The sequence below is a fragment of the Erigeron canadensis genome, chromosome 3 (assembly GCF_010389155.1).
Source record: "Erigeron canadensis isolate Cc75 chromosome 3, C_canadensis_v1, whole genome shotgun sequence".
Taxonomy (NCBI): Eukaryota; Viridiplantae; Streptophyta; class Magnoliopsida; order Asterales; family Asteraceae; genus Erigeron; species Erigeron canadensis.
Window position 1 is genome coordinate 34,845,778 of NC_057763.1, and position 22,602 is coordinate 34,868,379.

The 22,602-nt window shown below is 32.0% G+C and overlaps 3 protein-coding genes across 4 annotated transcripts; 2 read left to right on the top strand and 1 right to left on the bottom strand.

The window, feature by feature from the left end:
- Nucleotides 1-3,052: 3,052 nt before the first annotated feature.
- On the top strand, nucleotides 3,053-4,997 carry LOC122592879 (alpha carbonic anhydrase 1, chloroplastic). Its single transcript, XM_043765202.1, has 6 exons — nucleotides 3,053-3,219; nucleotides 3,738-3,958; nucleotides 4,071-4,177; nucleotides 4,257-4,359; nucleotides 4,501-4,686; nucleotides 4,783-4,997. The coding sequence occupies exons 1-6, from the start codon at nucleotides 3,147-3,149 to the stop codon at nucleotides 4,918-4,920; spliced, it is 828 nt and encodes a 275-aa protein (XP_043621137.1). The 5' UTR covers nucleotides 3,053-3,146; the 3' UTR covers nucleotides 4,921-4,997.
- A 1,249-nt stretch (nucleotides 4,998-6,246) lies between these two features.
- Nucleotides 6,247-7,154, bottom strand: LOC122594546. Its single transcript, XM_043766989.1, has one exon. It carries the CDS (start codon nucleotides 7,110-7,112, stop codon nucleotides 6,462-6,464), a length of 651 nt encoding a protein of 216 aa, XP_043622924.1. The 5' UTR covers nucleotides 7,113-7,154; the 3' UTR covers nucleotides 6,247-6,461.
- Nucleotides 7,155-18,399: 11,245 nt separating this feature from the next.
- LOC122593106 (F-box/kelch-repeat protein At1g57790-like) lies at nucleotides 18,400-22,089 on the top strand. Of its 2 annotated transcripts, none has more exons than XM_043765461.1 (3): nucleotides 18,400-18,433; nucleotides 19,539-20,654; nucleotides 21,669-22,089. In XM_043765461.1, the coding sequence occupies exons 1-2, from the start codon at nucleotides 18,402-18,404 to the stop codon at nucleotides 20,644-20,646; spliced, it is 1,140 nt and encodes a 379-aa protein (XP_043621396.1). In that variant the 5' UTR covers nucleotides 18,400-18,401; the 3' UTR covers nucleotides 20,647-20,654; nucleotides 21,669-22,089. The 2 variants fall into 2 exon arrangements, with proteins under 2 accessions (XP_043621396.1, XP_043621397.1); XM_043765462.1 differs by having other exon boundaries at nucleotides 19,539-20,646.
- The last annotated feature ends 513 nt before the right edge of the window (nucleotides 22,090-22,602 follow it).

Here is a 22,602-nt window from a genome sequence, read left to right on the forward strand (position 1 = left end):
TTTTATGAGCTTGTAACATCATTTAATTACAAAAAAGCTAGCTCCATAAACTTGAACAAGCGAAGCCATGTACTGTTTAAGTCATAGAATGAAACTAAGTTTGGGTAAAAGGAGTTACCCTATTCAAACTTTTATACTAACGCAAAACATTACAAAGCAAATAGTGTGATTGCATATCACACTAGTTCATATATATGAGAGAGACCCCATATATGTGAGAGAATAACCACCAAAAAAAGTCATCCAAAATAACAAAAACAAAAAAACTAATCAATGCAAGAATTGATTAGCGAGTTGATGCCTCCTCATGTATCTCAATGTGCTCGTCCACATCATCATCAAAATCATCTATGTCTTTTAGCAAAATGTTGTACCGTAGGCGAGAGTTAACAATACAAGACAACTAGACACATACAGTATCATTATTCAGCTTCATAAACTGAGCAGTAGGGCCATCCTCTTCATAAACTTCATCTTCAGAATCTTCTTGGACTGCTTCTACATTACTAATCTCAGTATTAAGCCCATTCAGAATGTCATATGGATTCCGAGTCTCAATATTAGGTGGGTAAATGTATATTACATTCAAACATTAAATTCAGTCAATATTTATATAAAGTATACTAACTAATTAACCCGGGATTAACCCGGGCATATTCATAGAAGTTTTACGAAAATGTATCTTTGTCACTGAAGTTGCGGTAGTCCAACGGTACTCATAACCTTGAAATAATTTACCTTAAAATTAGCTTATTAACCCGCATAATATATAGATAATTTAATAATCTATTATGGTAAATTTATTTAGATGATTCAACTTAAAATATTATGTATAAACTATTAGAGTTTTTGAAAAAAATAAAAATCTTTTAAGAATGAATTTGAAGATGTCAATTACGTTATTTATATAAAATAGTGATGTTATAACAATTTCTTTTATTTAGTACTAGCATGGTACCCGCGCAAATGCAGCAGTGGCGGCGGCAATGCGGTGATGACTGGTGACGGCGGCGAATGATATGGATGTAAATGTAATTAATATAATAGTTAGTGTAGTTATTTTAATAGTTGAGGGACTGGTGGTATAATTTATTTCATTAAGGGTAATTTAGATATATTAATATATATAATTAAATTAGTGGAAAAAAGGATGATTTAAATAAAGAGTAAGAGGTATATTAGTCATATCGCATAAAGTAACATTTCCATAAATAAAATAGGCTATTTTTTTTTATATAGAAGTATAGATAGTTACATCATTTATTGGAGATTGTATACAACCATACACTTTGTAAAAATGTAAAGTGTTAAATAAATCAATTTCATCTTTTATCCTTGATACAGTAAAGTTGGTATTATATCATAAATTTTGGACCACCACTTTATGTGGAATATACGTATGAATGGTGCTCATACCACCATAGCTGACAATGAATGAAGGCTTGCATCATTAGAGCACAATGCAACACTCCGAAAATATACAAATCATAAACTCAAAATCATGCATCTTTAATTTAAATATCCGAAGAATTATCACATAGAAATTCTAAGATGATTTGAATGATACACTATTAATTTATTGGATTTTGCAAGCAGGTTTCTAATTGGCTGTTAGCAATCTATATATATTAAGTCAAACATGGAATTGGATACCCTCAAGATTACCAACCCTTCAATATCTTGGCCTACCTCCTAGAACCTTCACATCACTTTATTCCAACATATAATCAAAAGACAACAAAATGAATAAATAATAAGTTAAATAAAACAACACAAATAAGAGACCACCATATGTATGGATGATGGTATTTTAGTGTTTATGTGGGGAGGATGGAGGTAAGGTTATTATAATGAACTTTTAGTGGTGGAGGGGATGATGGCGGTTCAAGTGGTAGGATCAATAAAACCAATTTTGAACTATCGAGTACTTAATTATGCAAAATGATTAACTAGTACTTAGAACAGTTAGTTCAAGAAATGATGGTGCTATTTAAAATCGTGGAACTTTTTATCATCAAATTAAAGAAAAGAGTTGGCTGATCGATGAGCTACGGTTAACTCACGTACGTGGAAGTATAAATATTACCATAAACTATTGATCCTATATGGCCGGCTATATGAGTTACAAAATTACAAAATCAAACAGCTAAACATTTTTAACATCAACCTAGCTAGCTTGTATATAATAAATAGAAAACAACAAATACAATATTAATTAATGTTAACTTCCCAACTCAATGAAATTATTGCTCAACACAAACGATAGCAAAGTGATCGATATCATTTGTTACTTGCTCTATTAAAATTAACCTCCCATCTCAGTCTCACATATATAGTGTTAAAGTTAATTATATATAGAAAACATCAAAGTGATATCATTTGTCATTGGGTCATTTGTCATTGTATTGTTATCTGCTTTTATAGGAATCTATATCTATATCATGTACATGTATGGTGTTTCTTGGAATTATGAATAGACATTGCAGTCGACTAAAAAAAAAAAAAACAACTCGATCTACATATTAATGATTGGGTTCTAGTAAATTCAAGACCCATTTTGGATGGCTCATAAGAATTAATAACTTTTTATTAATGGCAAACCACGTCTTATTTATTAGGTTATATATTTGAGAAATTAAAACCCCTGGCCATGCACCCCTTTAATTTTATGAATAGATCGATGGCAACTTACAAGAGTTAATTAATTAATGTCAAAATGCTATATGTATAAACAAATGCTTCTTAAAAAGTACTCAACAAACTGATTTGAAATGATAATATAGTTTTCCGTGTTTCTTTTCTCCATTTCAATCACTATCTTTATCATATGTTACATTACTACACAAACTTAATTTTGTATTTATTTATAAGTTTGATGATTTCATTTATTTTATTAACACATAATGCCTGTCTTTTCGGAAATAAAGAAGAGAAATATTGAAAGGGAAAATGAGGCCACAAGTACACATGCTTTTAACTTTGGATCAAGGCCTCTGGCTATCCTCCAAAACCATTCTTGTTTCTATATATAGACAACATTCAAACATGTCATATGCAAGAGATAAATCTATTATACCCTATGTCTTTCACCATCATCATCATCATCTAGCTATAGGCAAATTAAACATATATCTCCACATTCATCCATGGCTGCTTGTCAAGTTGTTCAAATCTTCTCCATCTTATTAATCTTGATCCTTACGACATGTGCCAACCACGGTATGCTCCTTTTATCTTTATATATATGTATACCGCACAATTCTAGAATTTTCGTGTTAGTTGTATTATAAACAGATAATATGGTTACTTTGTAGGAATTATCAATAGTACATAGATTATAAAGTTAAAACTTACTTTGTAACTTACCTATTTCCAATTGCAAATGTCTTTCTGTCTTGTTTTAAGACACCTAATATGGCTATGCATACACTTTGGGCGTCTACGGTACCATTTTGGTCCATTGTTAATACAATCCAAGTTTACATGCTTTTAAATGTACAAGGTGAAGTTTCTACCTCTAACGAGTTAAGTGTGCATAACACGCTTTGAAGTAAACCATTGTGAAACAAAGTTATCAACTATGTGAACATTAAGAAGTCGTCTTTAACTAGATGATTACTGCGTTATACAACAATTGAGTGTACAAAAGCATGTCAATCGTAGTTTAATTATGCTTTGAACATGCATTTTAGGTGTTACATTACATGTGTTTTTTTTTTTTAATGTTTGATAAACAGTGAATGGAGGAAGCCCACAGTTTGGATACTTGGGCCCAACAAACCCCAAAAAATGGGGGAGTCTAAGCCCAACATACTCGGCCTGTTCCAAAGGGAAATTTCAGTCTCCGGTCAACATAGTGAAGTCAAAATGTGTTTCTGGTCGACATTTGAAGCCATTAGACATCGAATATCATGTTTCTGTTAATGCTACTCTTGTTGACAATCTCTTCAATGTCGCAGTATGATTTTTTTTTTTTTTTATTTTAAGTTTGACTTTTTAAGTATACTGTTTGACTTTGAATTTATGATTTGACAATGATCATGGTCAATGATTTGGTCAAATTGGTGCAGATGAATTATGATGGAAATGCAGGAGCCTTTGAGTTGAATGGAAAAAACTATAGTCTTGTACAAATGCATTGGCATTCTCCTTCTGAGCATCACATCGATGGCGTTCAGTATGTCATTATAACCGTATGTTTTTACTTTAGTATTTAAGCTGTAGATTAAAAGACTACTAGAATATTCTTACTACAGGTATGCTGCTGAGCTTCATTTGGTTCATAAGGCTGCTGATGGAGGAGTATCGGTTATCGCTCTTCTCTACCATTATGGCCATCCTGACCCTCTTTTATCTAAGGTAAGTCAAGGGCTATGTTTAAAAAATGATTCATTCATTTTCCTAGGTTTGTTAAATACTTATATGTTATGTTACTTGCAATGAAGATAGTAAGAAATACAAGCTTGAAGCTTTTGATTTTAAAACTGTTTAACTAAACAGATACAAAACAAATTGGTGCAATTGAAGAAGATGGTTCATAGCTCATCCAGCCAACAAGCTCAAGTTGCTATTGGGACCATCACCACGAAACAAATTAGGAAACACACACGCAAGTATTACCGATATGTGGGTTCTTTTTCTACACCACCATGTACCGAAGGAGTTATTTGGAACATTCTTGGCAAGGTATATATGAGTACTAATTAAAGAAACATCATTAGTTCCATTTATGACTTATTTCATATGTGAGGTTTTAACATTTTGAGTCTAATGAAATCATAGGTGAGGTCCATTTCACGAGAACAAGTAGCAGAATTAAAAGCACCGTTGATTTGGGAATGCAAGAGCAACTCAAGACCCGTTCAACCATTAAATGGAAGAAAAATAGAGATGTATGATGACCAAATGGGCCACTTTTAATTGAATAAAAGTATGTAAAACTTGCCCACATTTGTGACTCGAGTTTCTACTACTGTATTAATTTTGATATTTGTCCATGTCAGTTGTTCATTCTTCTGCTCGTTTGTGCTAAAGATAATATCATAACATGATATGTTGGTTGTGATCTAGAGAAATCAGTTAGATTTAGAAAAAGAGCCCAATAAAATTTCCATTTCCTTTTTTGGGCTGTGAGTTGGACAAAAAACTGATGAACAACATGAGCCCAATAGTTTGACCAAACGCCCAAATAGCATCTACAGGCTGAAAGCAGAGTTACACATTTTTGAGTTATGACTATATATTAGAGTCGCTAAAATGGGCCTAATCCTCGCATAATAACTCCCACAACGACTCGAGTGTCGTTCAATTGACAAAAGGTATTTCTATAGTATCATTATTATGAGGTTTATATATATATATATATATATATATATATATATATGTACTCATAAATCGTAATATTTAATCCTTCAATGACTTTATAAATAACGCTAAACTATAAAGATAACGTTGTTTGACTACTATAGAGCAAAACCTACAATACAAAATAAAAATTACGTTATTGTCAGCTGGGTTTTCTTTTTCTTCTTAATTCTTTGTTTGTTGCTTTTGTGATCCATCTAACATTTTGTGGGCTAAGTCTGAGTTTTTGATGACGAATGTTATGATTCAAATCGAAATTTCACTCCTTCTTTGATGATCACAAAGCATTAGTGGACTCTTGTGTAAAAACGTGGGGTGTTTGGGATTTCATATTTATAATCGCTTATTAAAAATAAGGCAGTATTTCACTTATAAAAAATGTGCGTAGAAAAATAAACAATCCCACCAAACAACCCATAGTCTTGGGTTCAAACCCATTATCTACATAGTCACGACCATTGAGTGAGTCAAGTATGTCCTTACATTATGGAAAGACAACCAATAATGAACCGGTTTTGAATTGCTAGTTATAACCTTTTGGCCCGAAAATTGATTTTTTAAACTGATGAGAATATATGTGAGATAATTTTTCAAAAAAACATTAAGCCGTCGATCAAATTAGCCCAAGTTTTTAACTTAGTTGTAGCTGATTATGACCAATGTTCAATTTTACCTAATGATCTTTCAAGGTCTAAAACCACTCAATCCATTAATGGCCTAGGTTCAGTTCTAACAACAAATCTTCCGACTAATTTCATCTATGCAATGTTAATACAAGTAATTGGTAAAAAAAAAAAAAAAAAGAAGAAGAAGAAAAAAAGGGAGGAAACACAAGACATTTACGTACTGCATTTTAAAATTATATACAAAAAAAAATAAAAATTACTAATAATAATAATCTATGAAACTATCATTGTCATCAGTAAAATAATATGAACAAAAAAAATCTTTAACAAGAAAAAAACAGTAAATCCCGAAAGTTTTACCTTTTTACAGTTTGGACAAATTGATTTCTTAGAACGTGACATATGCTATATATAGATATTCGGGGCCAGCCATTATTAATTAGTCAACATCTCGGTCTCAGTAGACAAAGTCTACGCCGAATCAATCGCCGGTCTTCTTGGAGCTGAATATTCCGATACTTGATTAACTTCCACCGTCAATTTCTTAGATTTTCTAGGATTGTAACAATTAGATCCAAATAACCACTTTACACACCATACAAACCCGGTTTTGTCATGGTGTTGACTGTCAGGTGTTTCTTTTTCATTTTGTGGTGTACTCGTTTGACCACGAGTACACCCTTTTGATCTAACTCTACCAAGACACGACACTTTCGGTGACATGGGTTCTGCCATCGAGGTGGTCTCTTTAGATAAAGAATTTAATCTCTTAGGAAACAACAATATATTCGCAAGCCTACAATTTCTACGTGTCTTTTGCGCATTTGGTAATAATATATTAATATTATTACCTTTCGGTTTCAAAAAATGTATGTTTTTTGTGTTGGAGTTCAGATTTATTGAATTTGAGTTTCCTTTGATGGATTCGTTTCGATCTAAGAATGCATTACGATCAAACCAGTCGAATTCAGCGTCTTTAGATAGCCAGAATGATTCAGGGGGATAATCGAGAGTATCGGGATCACACGCGATCTTTCGATCAGTGCATATGGAAGGTAGCGATTCGAAATCAAGTTGAGGCATGTTTAGGTGAAGAGTTGGAGAGTGGTCAAGTTTTGTCATGAGATATATATATATATATATAGGAAGTGGAAGGGAGTGTTAGAAAATTATTATTTGGGTGGAATGCATGAATCTTGTGAATCACTTCAAGACAAACGTTTTGTTAAAAGATATAAGAATAATAAATGTATTTAATTTGATTGATTTATAGAAAAACTCTAAATATTATCTCATGTTAATAAATGACAAATCAAATAGCCAAGCCAATGATATCGTGCTAGAGATATTTTCAATTTTACTTAAAGTTTTGAGTTCGATTCTTAAATATCACAAAATTTGAGGTTTTTCTTTTCGAATACTTATAAAAACCCATGGTTAATATCTAAGATACGTGCAATACTTCACCATTATATGGTAAGTTTTTCTTGATTTCATATATCCACCAATTGTTTGGGGAAAGAAATGGAATGCATGTGCTTTTATTTTGAACAATAATGTAAGTTGATTTATTATGGTAAAATGATAATATCACATATTCACATATACGAGTAATTAATTAAAGTATCAAGCATTATTACCTTTTGAGAGTTCTGAGATGAAATTAAACAAAAGAAAATTTTCATATAACCAGTTGCAAATGAGTTAGAAGTTGATTATATTTATCATATACCAGATGCATCATGTAGTCAAATATACGTATAGGTAAAATTACATTGAAGATAGAAGTAGATTGGCCTACGTACAAGTTCGTTTTATCAAGGTAGTATATGAATACAAGTAGATATTTGTGCAAAACTAATTTTAAATTTTAAAAAATTTTCTAAAAATGAAACTTATAAATAATTTGTGCAATTGAATGAAAAATAAAAAATTATCACAAGTGTCAAATTAAACTTTTAAAGCAACTAATTAAGCATAGTCAAAAATCTTTAAAAATGTTATTAAAAAACCTAACAATAACTTCTACAAGACCTATGTTAAATGGTTTTTGTGCTATGGGGTATCTTTTAATCCTGGTTAAGGTGATAAAGTGCATATATAACGTATAAAAATAACTATAGATGAGATTTTATAGTTACCTGATACACACATCAAACAATAACTTCTACATGCAATATATAGCTTGAGTCTTGAGATACATAATATGTATTTGTTGATTTTAGTTTAATGGATGCATGAAAAACAGGATCCTTATTAAATAATGATTAATCATCCAAAACGGTGGACATGTCGAATAATTTTCATCATGGAGTTGTTGTATGATAACCCGATCGAACTCAAATAATATAAGCCACATGTCTTTCGATTTCTGGACAATATGTGTTAAATAATTCGGTCTATCCATTTATATCCAGAACAGTTAGTAACTAACGTACTTTTGATATACATAATAATCTATGGAAAATGCTAAAGGGTTGTATTTAACATGCATAAAAAAACTTGTACATTCCATATTAAAAGTCCGCCCCCTGATTTTCATGGTAAATGTACAAACAATTTATGCACCTTAAACACAGCCCTAAGGGCTGTATTTAGCAAACCCCATAATCTATATCTATATTTATATCCATATCTATACTATCTTATAAATCATTTTGCCCTTTTTTAAAATCTCAAAAGATGATTTAAACTACCTAAATTACCCTTCTTCTTTATTCACTAACTTAAACATCTCTACATAATAAACCTATAATACCCTTAAATCTCAACTACTCATTTTTTTTCTCTCTTCAAATCTCAATCACTCATTTTTTTTTCCACTCATTCATAAATCATTTTATTCCTGTAATTCATTCAAAAAATTTTATCACAAAAACCGTATATCGATAAATTATAAAAATTATATGGGTGTTTTTAAAATTTCATGCTCTTTTATTAGAGATCTCATTCGATATACTTTCGACGAATTTTTAAATATGAGGGTGAAGCCCGTACGGATAAAACATTTGTTATCACACTCTATGGATTATCGATTTTTTTTTGAAACGGTCGTTTTTTAAGGGTGTTTTGTCAAACAAATTTTCAAAAAAAAAATTTATGAAAGTGGATAAACCGGTAATGCAAATACCGGTTTTGAATTTTTTGCTCGAAACCAGTATTTGCATTATCGGTTTCAGGAAAAGTACATTTGAACCCGGTATCTCGATTACCGGTTTCAGAGTTTGTACAGCCTTTTGCAGAGTAACAGTAAGAAACAGGACAACGTGCAGTAGCGATGTGACAACACACTCGAACCCAGTAATTCCAAAACCGGGTTCACGAGTCGCCGAAAAGAAAAAAATGCAACGTAGCCAACTCAAATTTATATATACATGCATATTTTCGGATAGATGTTCACGCAAACATAAGCAAACATATTAGCAAACATATATTTCTCAGTTTTCAATCATCAACGAAACTAGTGTTTTCAAAATCAAAAAGCCATAAGGTTTGTTTTAAAAAATAACTTATATTGATATACTTTTATAAGTTATTTGATGTCTATGTTACAAATGCTTAAATAAACACCCGAATTATATATATATATATACTAGATTCGAAACCGGTATTTCAAATTAAATACCGGTTTCGAAAAACGTGTGTATGGGAACTGTAGTATTCATCAGTCGTATTGTGGTAAGTCACATCATTCTGCAATTTCTAAAACCGGTCAATTTGAATCAGTGAGTGTATGCAGGGGCTAATGTCGTTATCTAACACTCGCATGTTACATTAGAGACTATTAATATTAATTTTTACAGTAACTATTACAATAGGTTCAGTGTCGCGTATCCTAAGTGGGAGTTAACCTAGTATATATAACAAATAAAGATAATAAAACGATAAGACGGTGCGTAACAAACAATAAGCAGACATAAGCATGGATAAAGACGAAATATCATTTCCAAGGGAATCCTTATGACTCTCACTAGATTTGATCTATAAAATTCACCCGTACACAAAACTTTATTACTTTACATATTTTATTATCTCACATATCAAAAGACAGTAGTGGCTAATTGTTATATAGATCGAGTTCCTTAAAAGAGTATCTTCGATCCAAGCTTTTTTTTAGATTCCATAACTTGAAAAAGCTCTTCAAATGATAATTGAAAAGCAAAAAGTTTTAATCAACAGTTTGACTCGATTGTCTTAAGCCAACGAGTTGGGAATATTAGTTTTTAATTGTTTTGTTCATTAATTTTTCACTTTTCTTTAGTCCATACGTTATTAACCATAAAAGCTTTTTATTAACCCTCGTCGAGCATCTCGTTCTCATCGACGTTAATTTATATTTTATTGTTTTTCACATTTTGCATCTTTCAATTCACAATTAAGAAAACCTCTATTTTATTTACTCTTCCCTCTTTTGCCCCTGCAAAATATATATCATCATTTCCTAACTTATCATAAAAAAAATAACCATTCAATTATTTCAAACATACATATATAGTTGTTGCCTTGTTAAATGGGCAATAATGACAATCTTATCAGAAGTGTCATTGTCGACGTTTATAGTTTGATTGCACTATGGGAGACTTTATTTACTTGGTCAATCAACGGTCCTTACTTTTTGGCCCGTCTACTACGACACTACGTTAGTTTCCAATATTCAAATCAACGAAGTCAATGTCACGAGCTCAATGCTTTAGAAAAATTCAATGGAAACTTTCCATCATAATGACTTTCAGTCGCTCCTAGTTACTAACTTACTATTGAATATAATGGCGATGTAATATATGAAAACCACATTGTCAACACGGAATAGCACGACTAAACTTTATAATGGTGAAGTTGCAAAGTATTTATTTTATTTTTTGAAAGGGCAACGATAAAATCTGGTTACTTGGAGTTATCTTATAGCGAAAACCAATTAACCCCATATGTCCGGGAACATACACAGTCCTGAGTAGCCCAAACCCACCATGTTTATTCCAGATAAAAACCCTCAAAGACCAAATAGAGGATTGTGTTGTTATGTGATCACGTTATGATAATCGCATATCCGGAAATAATTTAAGCCTACGGGGTCACACAAAATGACACGGTAACTCTATATTATTAATTAGTATATTGTGTAATATATTAATTAAAATGTAATCACGAAATAATTAATTAAGGATTTAAATAATTAAATGAGGAGGAGTTGGAGTGAAATTAGTAATTGGTATTGTTTCCTTATTCCACACCATAGGGCCGAAAATCTAAGGCTTGGAAAGCCTTGAGATTACTTGGTCACCAAGTTAAAAACTCTTCCAATTAAACCTATAAATAAAGGGCTTAGGCTTAAGGGTTTTACACACATTAACAATACATCTAATTGTGAAAAACCTCTCTCTCTTTCTCTCTTTGGTTCGACCGAAACCCCACTCCAAAGGGGTTTTTCGGTTTTAAGCAAGGAAAAGGGCTTAGGGTTTTAATCAAAGGGTTTTAACAAATGGTTCTTGGTTCGTGATCGGAGTACTAGCATACGGTATAAGGTTGTCTAATGTGTGATCATAGAGGGGTTTTACTATAAACCCCACAATAATAATAATCTTATTATTATCAATTATATTGGAAGTTTGCTAAAAGGTACACGTTTCAATTTCTTTTCTTTGTTAATTAATTTGATTGCATATATGTTTCGATTCTTCCATTGCGCATACTCGTGATTATATGTTTGATTATATGTTAGAATGAACCTCCGGCTCATGTTTCGTCACTACTCCAACTGTGGATTATTGGCATAGTTGCAAAGTGTTTTTGGGGCAAAGAAAAGGCAAATAATGTGATGACGAAGGAAAGCAACATATAAGAAGTGAGAACATTATCAGTTTTTTTAAATCATGCCGGTTAACAAAAAAACGTGACCATTGTACATTTCAATATCTCATGACAAAACTGCAGATGGTTTAATATCTATAATTTAATTAGTTGTATTCAACGATTTTTAAAATTGGACCGTTAAATTATGAATTAGGATAAAATTAATTGTAGGGTATAGCTCTGAATTTTCCTTACTATACTCTCTAGTCAAATCGAGTTGGGCTCCCTTGGGCTGGGCTCTGAAGGAGTGAAGGAATGGACTAGTGTCTAGTGATCTTAATGAGAGAGCTCATATAATGAGATGTTCCTTTAACTGATCCGAGTTACTCAAATCTCAAACTAGTAATTTTTTGATTTATCAAAATAAGTTTTAGAGTTAATTGTAAGATTGCTCCTTGTGGTTTGTACATTTTAACAAAGGGGGTCCCTATTCGAGAATCGTGGCAATAGTGGTACCTATTTTGAGAATTTTTTGCAAAATTGGTCCAAATTTGACGGATCCGTTAAAAGTGGTCGTCAAGTATGCACGTGTGGAGGTATTTATATACTTTCCACCCCACAAGGACTCCCATTGCTAAAATGGGAAAACCACATGGACTCATTTTGCAACTAACTATTCTTATATATAATAAAAAACTATTGGAATAACCACTTCTTAACCATTTAAAAATTTTAGTTAACCTAAAAATTTAATTTATATGTATCATAATTAAAATTATAAATCAAAAAATATGGAACTAAAAAACTTTTAACTATTAATTATATTAATAGTTGTAGAAAAAGTTTTATAAACTTACAACCTTTAAAAATTCATCACTAAATAATTTTTTTTAACTTTTCCATAAAGAAGTAAATCTTATTAAATAATTAAATTCAATATAATTTTTAACATTTTTTTTAGCTTTTCATGATTATTTATTGTTAAATTACTAAAAACATATTTTCACTAAAAATTCTAAAACTTATAAATACTTCAATTTATAATTAAACTTCAATTCCCATAATAACTTATATCTACTTTCTAATAATATACCAAAAATTTTGTTTTTTTAAGCCAGATATCAAATTAATAGTTTGCTTTGTCTTGCAATCAACTCTAAGTTTTAACTAACTATAAGCCATAAAAGTAATAAATTTTGGATAAAGAGTTTCTTCTCACATTTTCTCCGCTTCTTGAAAGAGAAGGTAAACATATGGGCTGAACGATGTGAAGACAAAGTGCAAGAGCTATATATGTGTTTGATCGTTGTGTTAATAATGCTTCGCACATGTTACATGCTTTTTTATTCTTTCTTGGTTTCATATGTGATTTTGTGATTTATTTTAATCTCTTAGTTGGACAAAAATAATTTGACAATTCTCTTTCATTTGTCTTCCAAAAATTTGATTAAACACGTACAAAATCTTTCGACAGCTAAATCGTGTTGTCATGGCTCAGAGGTGGTTGCCTACATCAAGAGACTCTTGTAGCAGATTTTTTAATTTTCAAAAATGCTTCATACTATATCTGCACAACTTTCATAATCTCTACATGCTCAATAACTAAAAGAGAAAATAACCTCAATACCCATTTTTTTTAAAAAATATATCAATTTACTCAAGTTTTTTCGGATTTTCATAAAATACCCAACAAAATTGCAATATATTTTAAAAATCGCAATGAGATTATACAAAATCACAATGAGGTTCTCAAAATCGCATAAAGATTTAATAAAATCGTATAAAGATTTAACAAGATCGCATAAAGATTTAACATAATCGCATAAAGATTTTATAAAAATGTAACACCTGCAAATTAAAGACCCCTTTTTTTGAATATACAATTTAATATGTTCAAAAATAATTTCCATAAGGTCTCAGGTTCGATCCCCACTTGGCACAAAAAATAAATCATTTAAAGTACCCGTTATCAATGAAGCCTAGACTCACATGTGAAGTTTAAATACGCAAGTTCGATCCTTCGGGGTGCCCAGATCATGTGGGGATTAGGATAGAGGTATTGTACCAACATCATATAGCTCATACGGGGTGAGTCGATGAGTATTCAATTGTGGTACCGGGACTAGGGTTCCTTCCATTACCCTTTTTAAAATAATTTCCATATATAATGTAGTATTAAAGCTAGAGCTCATAGCCTCCCGGGGAAGGCCGAAACTTAATTTTCTTTAACTTATATTTCAACAATAGCTTAGCAACCTGGGTTTAACCGGGTATCTAAATAATTTTTTTAATAAATAATGTATACAGAAAAATAATTACATGTTTGTTATATGGATCACGATTGACCGAATCAAAGATCAAAGGGTCTTTACAAAAGCCATATATATGGTGACATGTACCAACGTTTTGATTAAGCAAAACAACCAAGGATTGGGAAATATAAAGGGGAATACCTACACCATATTTTCTTATTCAACTTTTAGACTAATCATAGTCGATTAACAAAGCATCATAAGAAATTGTCAAAACTCAGAAGCACCACCCAACAAGCCAACTCCAACATTACTAACGAAAAGCAAAAAGAAGATGAAAAGACAATGATACTGACATACAGTTACACCAAAAATCAAATATATCTACACTATCTTTCTTAGTTCATGTTACCAAGCCAAAATGATGGAGACTTTCTGCACCTTTCCAATCTCACTTGCCAGTTCTAACAAATGTACATCATCCACAACTAATGAACCAAATGATTGTCATTAGTAAATTTCTTCAAACTTTTCGATACAGTGTAGCACGTCCCTTTTACACATTGCATTGAATTGGACCCAATTTCCACCCACCTCACATGTGAATAAGAAGGTCCATACACTACGTTTCACAAGTCAAATATCTTCTACAAAATTGAATAGGTATATACTGCAATCAAATAAAAGAAAAGAATAAGATAGTCCTTTATGATATGACGAATTTTGTAAATTGTGTGATACTTGATTGGATTGTAAAAAGAATTGTTGTGAATAGTAGTAGAGGTTCACCGTCATGTTTGCTTCATCATAAAAGTGGCATGGATGGACAGAATTTACAATACATATAGGGAAAAAAAAAGTCATAGATGTTGATCTTTATAGGGTAATAACGACCACCAAGCATCATTGCATCTTTGATTTGAAAATGAGAATTTGTAGACCGATTTTAACATCTACAAATTATGAAAGTTTTAGTCATCAATCAAAATCAATTTTTTTCCCATGGCTTACGCAGAGCTTTGTATATCCTTCAACTTAATAAAGGTATGTATTTAAAGTATAAATCAAAGTAATATTCTAGATTTAACGATGGGAAGTATGACAATAACACATTTTAATGGCTAAAAATGAGTGGAGTTATAGAGATAACAAAGTCATACATAATCAAGTTGCATTGGGTAACTAATTTCTATCTCCGAGCATCAACACCTCGTCCATGGACCATGAAAATTTCCTGGCAAGTCTAGATACCCAAAAGATTTTAAATCATCAAGAGACCATCAATATACTGAGAGTAATTCATCTGTGTAATAAGACGCACTTTATCTTGTGAATTATAAAAAAAAGGCAACCAAATCATTTCAAAAAAAGCAAGGGATTCAAAACAGGGGTATATTAATTACAACTTAAACACCAAATCATCCATATGGTCTCGATAATTAAAATAGAAAAAACATGTAGAAAAGAGGAAAGCTCACTTACTTTCTCAAGCTGCGTTGGGGGGATTCAACCCCTATGAGGTGAGTCGCGTTCTTTTATTGCCATTGAACAGTTGCTCTGTGCAACATCAAGCTTGTCACAACACAACTGTGCATCCATGGATGACCTATTGGGTTATATACATGGTTAAAAAACCCAAAATAAACTGGTTTTTAATAGTTTGTACTAAATCGTTTACATGCAAGTATCGAATCGAATCAAATGAACTCAGTTTGTAGTTTCATTATTATGTACATTTCAATTTTGTTTAGTGTGGTTTGTTGAGGTTTCAACATGACATAGACATATATGATTAAATATAAGATAGTGTCCTATGATACTTGATTACAATTTTGTACTTGATAATATTATCAATAAGTTATAAATATTATCGTTATCGAGTGCTAACTATCTATAATTATATGATATTATGCACAACCTAAAAAAAAGTCTTAATTTACACATGTAAGTCAAAGAGAAAGGTAATATGAAGGGGAAGTTTATAAAATTACACACCGGAGTTGGAAAAAAAAAGCAAATTAAACCCTAAAATTGAAATATAAAAAAACCTTAATTGAATTTGGGAAGATACCTGAAAATCTAAAATCCATTACACCCATATAACCTGTCATAGTGAAACACGAGGACATAAATCATGAATTTCAGGATCGGAATTTACACACCGCCTAGGGTTAGAAATATGAAACAGATGAGTCTCTTTAACTTCTTTGATGAATAAAGATGATGTTATTGGCTCAAAGGTGGAATTTACGAACTCAATCTTATGATGAAGATTTTGTTTATGAGAAAAGTTGAGAAGTTAGAAAACTCTTGCTTATATTTATTTTAATTTTAATTTAAATAAATTAATTAGTTTTATTTGATGATTTTTTAAAACAATAAATAAATAAATTATTTTAATTCTTTCTATCTGATGATGGAAGCCGAGTGAAAAAAAAAAGTAGAGGCTGCCACTTGGCAATTTTTTAAAAATAATTAGTCTAAGAAACCTTGCTTTATTAGGGAGAGAGATGTGATATTTCTAAAAAATTTGTGTGTATACAAAATAGTAACAAAACATGGTTTACCGGAATTAGCTTGAATTATAAGTTCAAGCTTCCACCTTGCCCATCATGTATAAATAACCCCTTGCCGCCTTTGGCCAAGTAAAATGAACCTAAGAAAACATATAACGGGTAAGCTTAACATGCTTAGCGAGTACGAAAATATATGTGGTTACATTCAAATTATGCACTATAATGATGTCATGGGTCGCCTAGCCCGATGGTCTTACACCAACAACAACGATGCCATGGGTATCCATACTCGATGGTCTTTTATCAACAATAATATTGCCATGGATCACACTACCAGATGGTCTTATAACAATAATAATAATGTCATGGTCTTACTACCCAATGGTCTTATAACAATAACAATAATGCCACGGGTCTCACTACCCAATGGTTTTATAGTAACAATAATAATGCCATGGGTCTCACTACCCAATGGTCTTATAAAAACAATACTAATGCCACGGGTCTTACTACCCAATTTCATACCTTTCAAAACAATTTGTCAATCCTTTTGAAACTTAAAACACATATCTTACATACCAAGGCTATTAATTGTTTAAAGTTTCCAACTAAATGAGCCACATAACTACATTTCAATATTAGAATCTTTAGTAATGCAATTTAGGCTACTAGGGAGTACACGGGTCAACGGGTCATCGGGTCTTCTAACCATCAAAAACTTTTACATATCGGAAGGAACCTCTTACCCAAATGCTTACCAATGGGCCTTTTAAAGATTTTGTAAAATCTGAAGTTCTTTACGTGATTGTAAGTTCTTTATGCGATTATCAAGTTCTTTATGAGATTCTGAAAATCTTTATGCGATTTTTAATCTTTTTTATGCGATTTTCAATCTTCTTTATGCGATTTTCAATGTTCTTTATGAGATTTTCATCATCTTTATGCGATTTTAACAATCTCATTGCGATTTTCCAAAATTATTGCGATTTTTGTGGGCATTTTGTAAAAATTCAAAAAAATTTGGATAAATTGATATATTTTTTCTTAAAATTTGATATTGAGGTTATTTTCTCTAACCAAAATAACAGTGCGTCATTTTGCTCAAAAATGGATTTATATCTCGATCCTCAATATGCTCTACGTAACCGTCAATATTACTACATTCACAAGTTTCGTCCGGCCTCTTATTTGAGCCCTTATGTAAGACTAAGAGAGATTCCGTAAACCAAAACACATAAAACGATGGCCATTTACACAATTCCGCCACGTCATCCTATACCTTTTTGAGAAAATAGCTCGAGCTTCGCATATTGCCCAATTGGACGTTACTGTGGTGTTTTTAATGCTAACTGCTAATTATTAACTATTAAATCGCGGTTAAAAAAATGACATAAGACTAAACACGGTTGTTCACGTTCCTCATTCAGATAAGTCTAAAACATATTTTGCAACGTAAGGCACTACATACATTTACATTTACCGACTGGTATATAGAAAATTAATTTAACAACTACCCAAAACTATTTCTATCTCTAATTTTCTTTTCTATTTCTAACATAATGACGTCGTTTCCGACATAATCACGAGAGACCAGCACCGAATGTATTCCCAACACTCTCAACCAATAAAAACGCGACACATCAACCTCTAATCCTTTAACCAAACACTCCCCACTAGCTATCACCACCACGTAGCTCTCCCTGTGTCCCGTCACACTAGATCACTCCTTAGTGTACACGTGTAAAATACAAACACCCAAAGCTGCTTTCTCTATTTAACAACGTACAGTCATTTCTTTCATCTTTTCTTTCTCTCTCTCTATAATATTACACACACTCAAACACACAGTTATTATGGCTGGAAGAAAAAGAAGAAAGCTCAAATTGTAAGTCCTTCTTTTTCTGGCTAAATTTGTGTACTTTCAATTGGGTTTTGTAAATTTTAATTGTGATGCTAAAAAGTTTGAATCTTTGATTGTTTTGAGGGGTTCTTTATTAGGAATTTTGTTTTTTTAGGGTTTATAGATATGAGATCTGTATCTACTTGTAAAATTCAGCTACTTTTTGTTAAATTATGGTAATTTGCAAGTGGGTAATTTATCATTTGTTGTAATTGTAATTCAGATGGAACCTTTATTGAATTTTGATGGTTTTTATGTGATTTCTTGATTGGATTATGTGTGTGTGTAATGATTGATGGTGATTTTGATGATAAAGCTAGGGGCTTTTTTGTAAATTAGGGGTTTTGAGCTAAATTGATTCGTAGTCTGATCTGAACATTTGATCTTGTTTGTAGAAATCAAGGATTTATATAAGGTTACACAAATTTTTGGGATTTGGTGAGTATATATATAGGGTAAATGGAGAGAAAATATGTGCTTGTTATCTCTTATATTTTTATGGTTTTATCTATGGATAAATAAAAGTAGGTTCTTGATTGGGGATGATTCTTGTTTGTAGTTTTGAAACGGTCGTTCCTTGAGTTTATCAATGTAATTTCTAGTGTCAGTGTTAGTTTAGGCTTAACGGCCGGTTAATGAGTTCTGCAATGTAATTCCTAAGTGTCAGTGTAAGTTTAGGGCCGGTTAATGAGTTCAGTAATGTAATTCCTAAGTGTCAGTGTAAGTTTAGGGTCGGTTCATTGAGTTCAGAAATTTAATTCCCAGTGGTGGTGCAAGCGTAGGGTCAGTTTAGTCGGGAGTGTCGTCATAGTTCCTAGCATGCTAGTGTCCATTTTTAAATTTTATTGAAGAGAATAGGAAGTTGTGTGTATTCTTGGTTTGTTCACATCTGAGGTTTTTTTTTTATGTTGAACGATTTCAGCTATATGGGGTTATGATATGATCGCATGTTAATGAATGGAATTACAAAACATTAAAGCTTATTTAGATATGGTTTATATAAAATATTGAAGTTTGGATTTTGGAATGTCATGGATTGATCTGTGACACCAATGTTCCTATCTGATTTTTATAATTTTGGGGTTTGCAGGCTATCAGAAACATTCAAGGGTGCTAAAAGATTGTCAAAGAAAGGAAAGAAAGAGCAGGAGCATTACGAGACGTGGTCTGTCCTTCCGGTAGAGCTTTTGGAATTAATAATTTCCCAGTTGACTTTAAAGGATAACATCCGCACTTCTTCTGTATGCAAAAGATGGCTCTCTGTTGCTCTCTCAGTTAGAAAAGTGAATAAGCCGCCATGGCTTATGTACTTCCCAAAGCTCGGTCACCTTTTTGATTTTTACGACCCATCACAACGGAAAACGTACTCCCTTGAATTGCCTGAGTTACATGGATGTAGGATTTGTTACAATAAAAATGGGTGGCTATTGCTATACAAACCAAGAACACAACGTGTTCTATTCTTTAATCCCTTTACGAGGGAAATGATTAAGTTACCAAGATTTGAAATGACTTATCAAATTGTTGCGTTTTCTACTTCTCCGAAGTCTCCAGACTGTATTCTTTTTACAGTTAAGCATGTTAGTCCAACTGTCGTTGCTATCAGCACTTGCCACCCAGGTGCAGATGAGTGGACTACTGTAAATTATCATAATCGATTGCCATTTGTTAGTAGTATTTGGAATAAGCTTGTTTTCTGCAATGGGTTGTTCTATTGTTTAAGTTTGACGGGATGGTTGGGAGTTTATGATCCTGTGGAGCACACATGGAGTATTCGTATTGTCCCCCCGCCACGTTGCCCTGATAATTTTTTTGTGAAAAATTGGTGGAAAGGGAAGTTTATGGCAGAACATAACGGTGAGATTTTTGTTATATACACTTGTTATAGTGAAAACCCGATTATTTATAAGCTAAACCAGACGAATAAAGAGTGGGTAGAAATGAAAGATCTCGAAGGTGTGACATTATTTGCGAGTTTCTTGTCATCCCATGCAAGAACTGATCTACTTGGAATGATGAGGAATAGTGTTTATTTCTCTAAAGTTCGGTTTTATGGCAAACGGTGCATTTCATATTCTCTTGACCAGAGACGATACTACCCTCGAAAACAGTGTCATGACTGGGGAGAACAAGATCCGTTTGAAAGCATTTGGGTCGAGCCACCTGAAGACCTTTCAACTTTCACCTGGGAAGAGTAGGTGAGCAGGTATTGTTTCTTTACTTTTCTCGTATGCTGTCATTAACTTTTTATTATTATGTGCCTTTATAATAAACTTTGTCCTGAAACATAATATTTTGGCAATGTTAATAGCTAGAAAGTTTGCCTAAAAACCGTTGCCTTTCTACCATGTTCCTCCTGAATCCCATTCCCCCCTCCCACCCTCCGCCAAAAAAGAATATACTTCCTAAAACCGTCAGTTACCAGCAACAACTTTGTACAGATTATACAAATCCTGTTATTCTATGGAATGACTAGAAATACACAATTGAACCTTTGAAAAGTAAATGTCTATTTGCGCTTCTGATATTCTTGTGCAAGTATCAAGTATATTAGAAATATCAGGTGTGATCACTGATCAGTATGTAATTCATGAAATGAAACTAAAGTGGGTAATGGGAAAGATAGTAATGAATGAGACGAGAAGAACTGCATGCCAATATTTTCAGAGTTGACTTTGTTGCTCGTAAACTTGATTGTTTCTGGTGGTTTTTAGCTCGTGTATATCAATGAATGGAATTACTACTTCTGTGTAGAGGTCGCAAAATGGATGGTTGTATTATGTGTCAAACCAAGTAGTTTTAGGTTTTTGTCCAATTTTCATAATCTGTATAACCATTTAGTTTTTAAGATATGTAATGATTACGAAGATCATGTATTCCGACTATGGTCTAATTTTTAAATAGAAAAATCGAAGTTTCTGTGCTTAAACTTACAAGTACTTCAAGTGACTTCCAACATGTTTAACCCGTTCCTTAGCTAGAAAATTTTATGTTACTCGTTTGACATGTTAGAGATTAAACAATATCCAAATCAGCCAATCTATAAGTGAATAACCAAGGCTGGCAAGCTTCTAGCTGCTTAGCCTATTGAATGGGGAGATGCAGGCAAGTCCGGTGTTAATTAAAAACTATAAGTTAAAGTAATGACTAACTAAAACTTCTGCGGGTTTTTTTTATCCTTGTGGATCTTAGTGGCGATACCATGTCTGTTCTTTTGCAGTGTTCATAGATTTGTGTATCGTAATATTCTGAGCTAGTGGAGCGTCCACAAATGAATAAAGCTACAAACAAAAGTACTCTCTTTTGCTATTGTAAAGCTCAATAAGTAGAATGGAAGTAATCGGAGCATTCAAGTGTATTAGGAAATCACATAAAAGTGAAGCAGAGTGGCACCCACTGAGACATGAATGCAGCTTCAAAAGTTGTTTAGTAGTGAATGTTGGGCAATTGTAGGAGTCAAAATTTCTGATTACATAGTTATTTGATATAGTTGTTGATCAAGTAGATAGCAAAGATAAGTTAATGTACTCTTTTGATATCGTTTGTTTAATGTACTAGAGTTCTGAGCAATTACTCATTGCAACTCACAAGTATCTGTACGTGTTGTTAATTGGAGGTATGATAGATTTAAATTTGTATTGTGTTATTGATGCAGAAAGAAGAGCAATCAAATGGCTCAAAAACAAAAAGATTAATCAAGACCAAAATCATATAAGTTTTTTTGACAAATTGTCAATTTTCTTATAAAACTCAATAATCAACTGAATTTTACAATAACTAGAATTCTTATTTATAATAATCCTAACATCACTAAAATAGAAAATAAATCAATCCATAATTAAAAAATATTTAAAAATATAACTCACAAAATTAAAAGATAACAAATAATATAAAAAGATTACTTATTAAAATAAAAGAGATTGTAGGTTGGGTCGGGTCACGAGTCCTCTACATCATTCTCTCCCTTTTTGAAAAAGACTCCTCGAGTCTTTGATAACTCTCAAAACTCCAACCTCCTGGATCGAAAGGAACATCAATTTCATTCCCTTTAATTATTATCATCGTAAATTCCAAAAACAACTTAACTTTGCCGATCGAATTCATTAATGATCGATTAGAGTTAGACAACCAAAGTAACCCATCACTATTTAAAT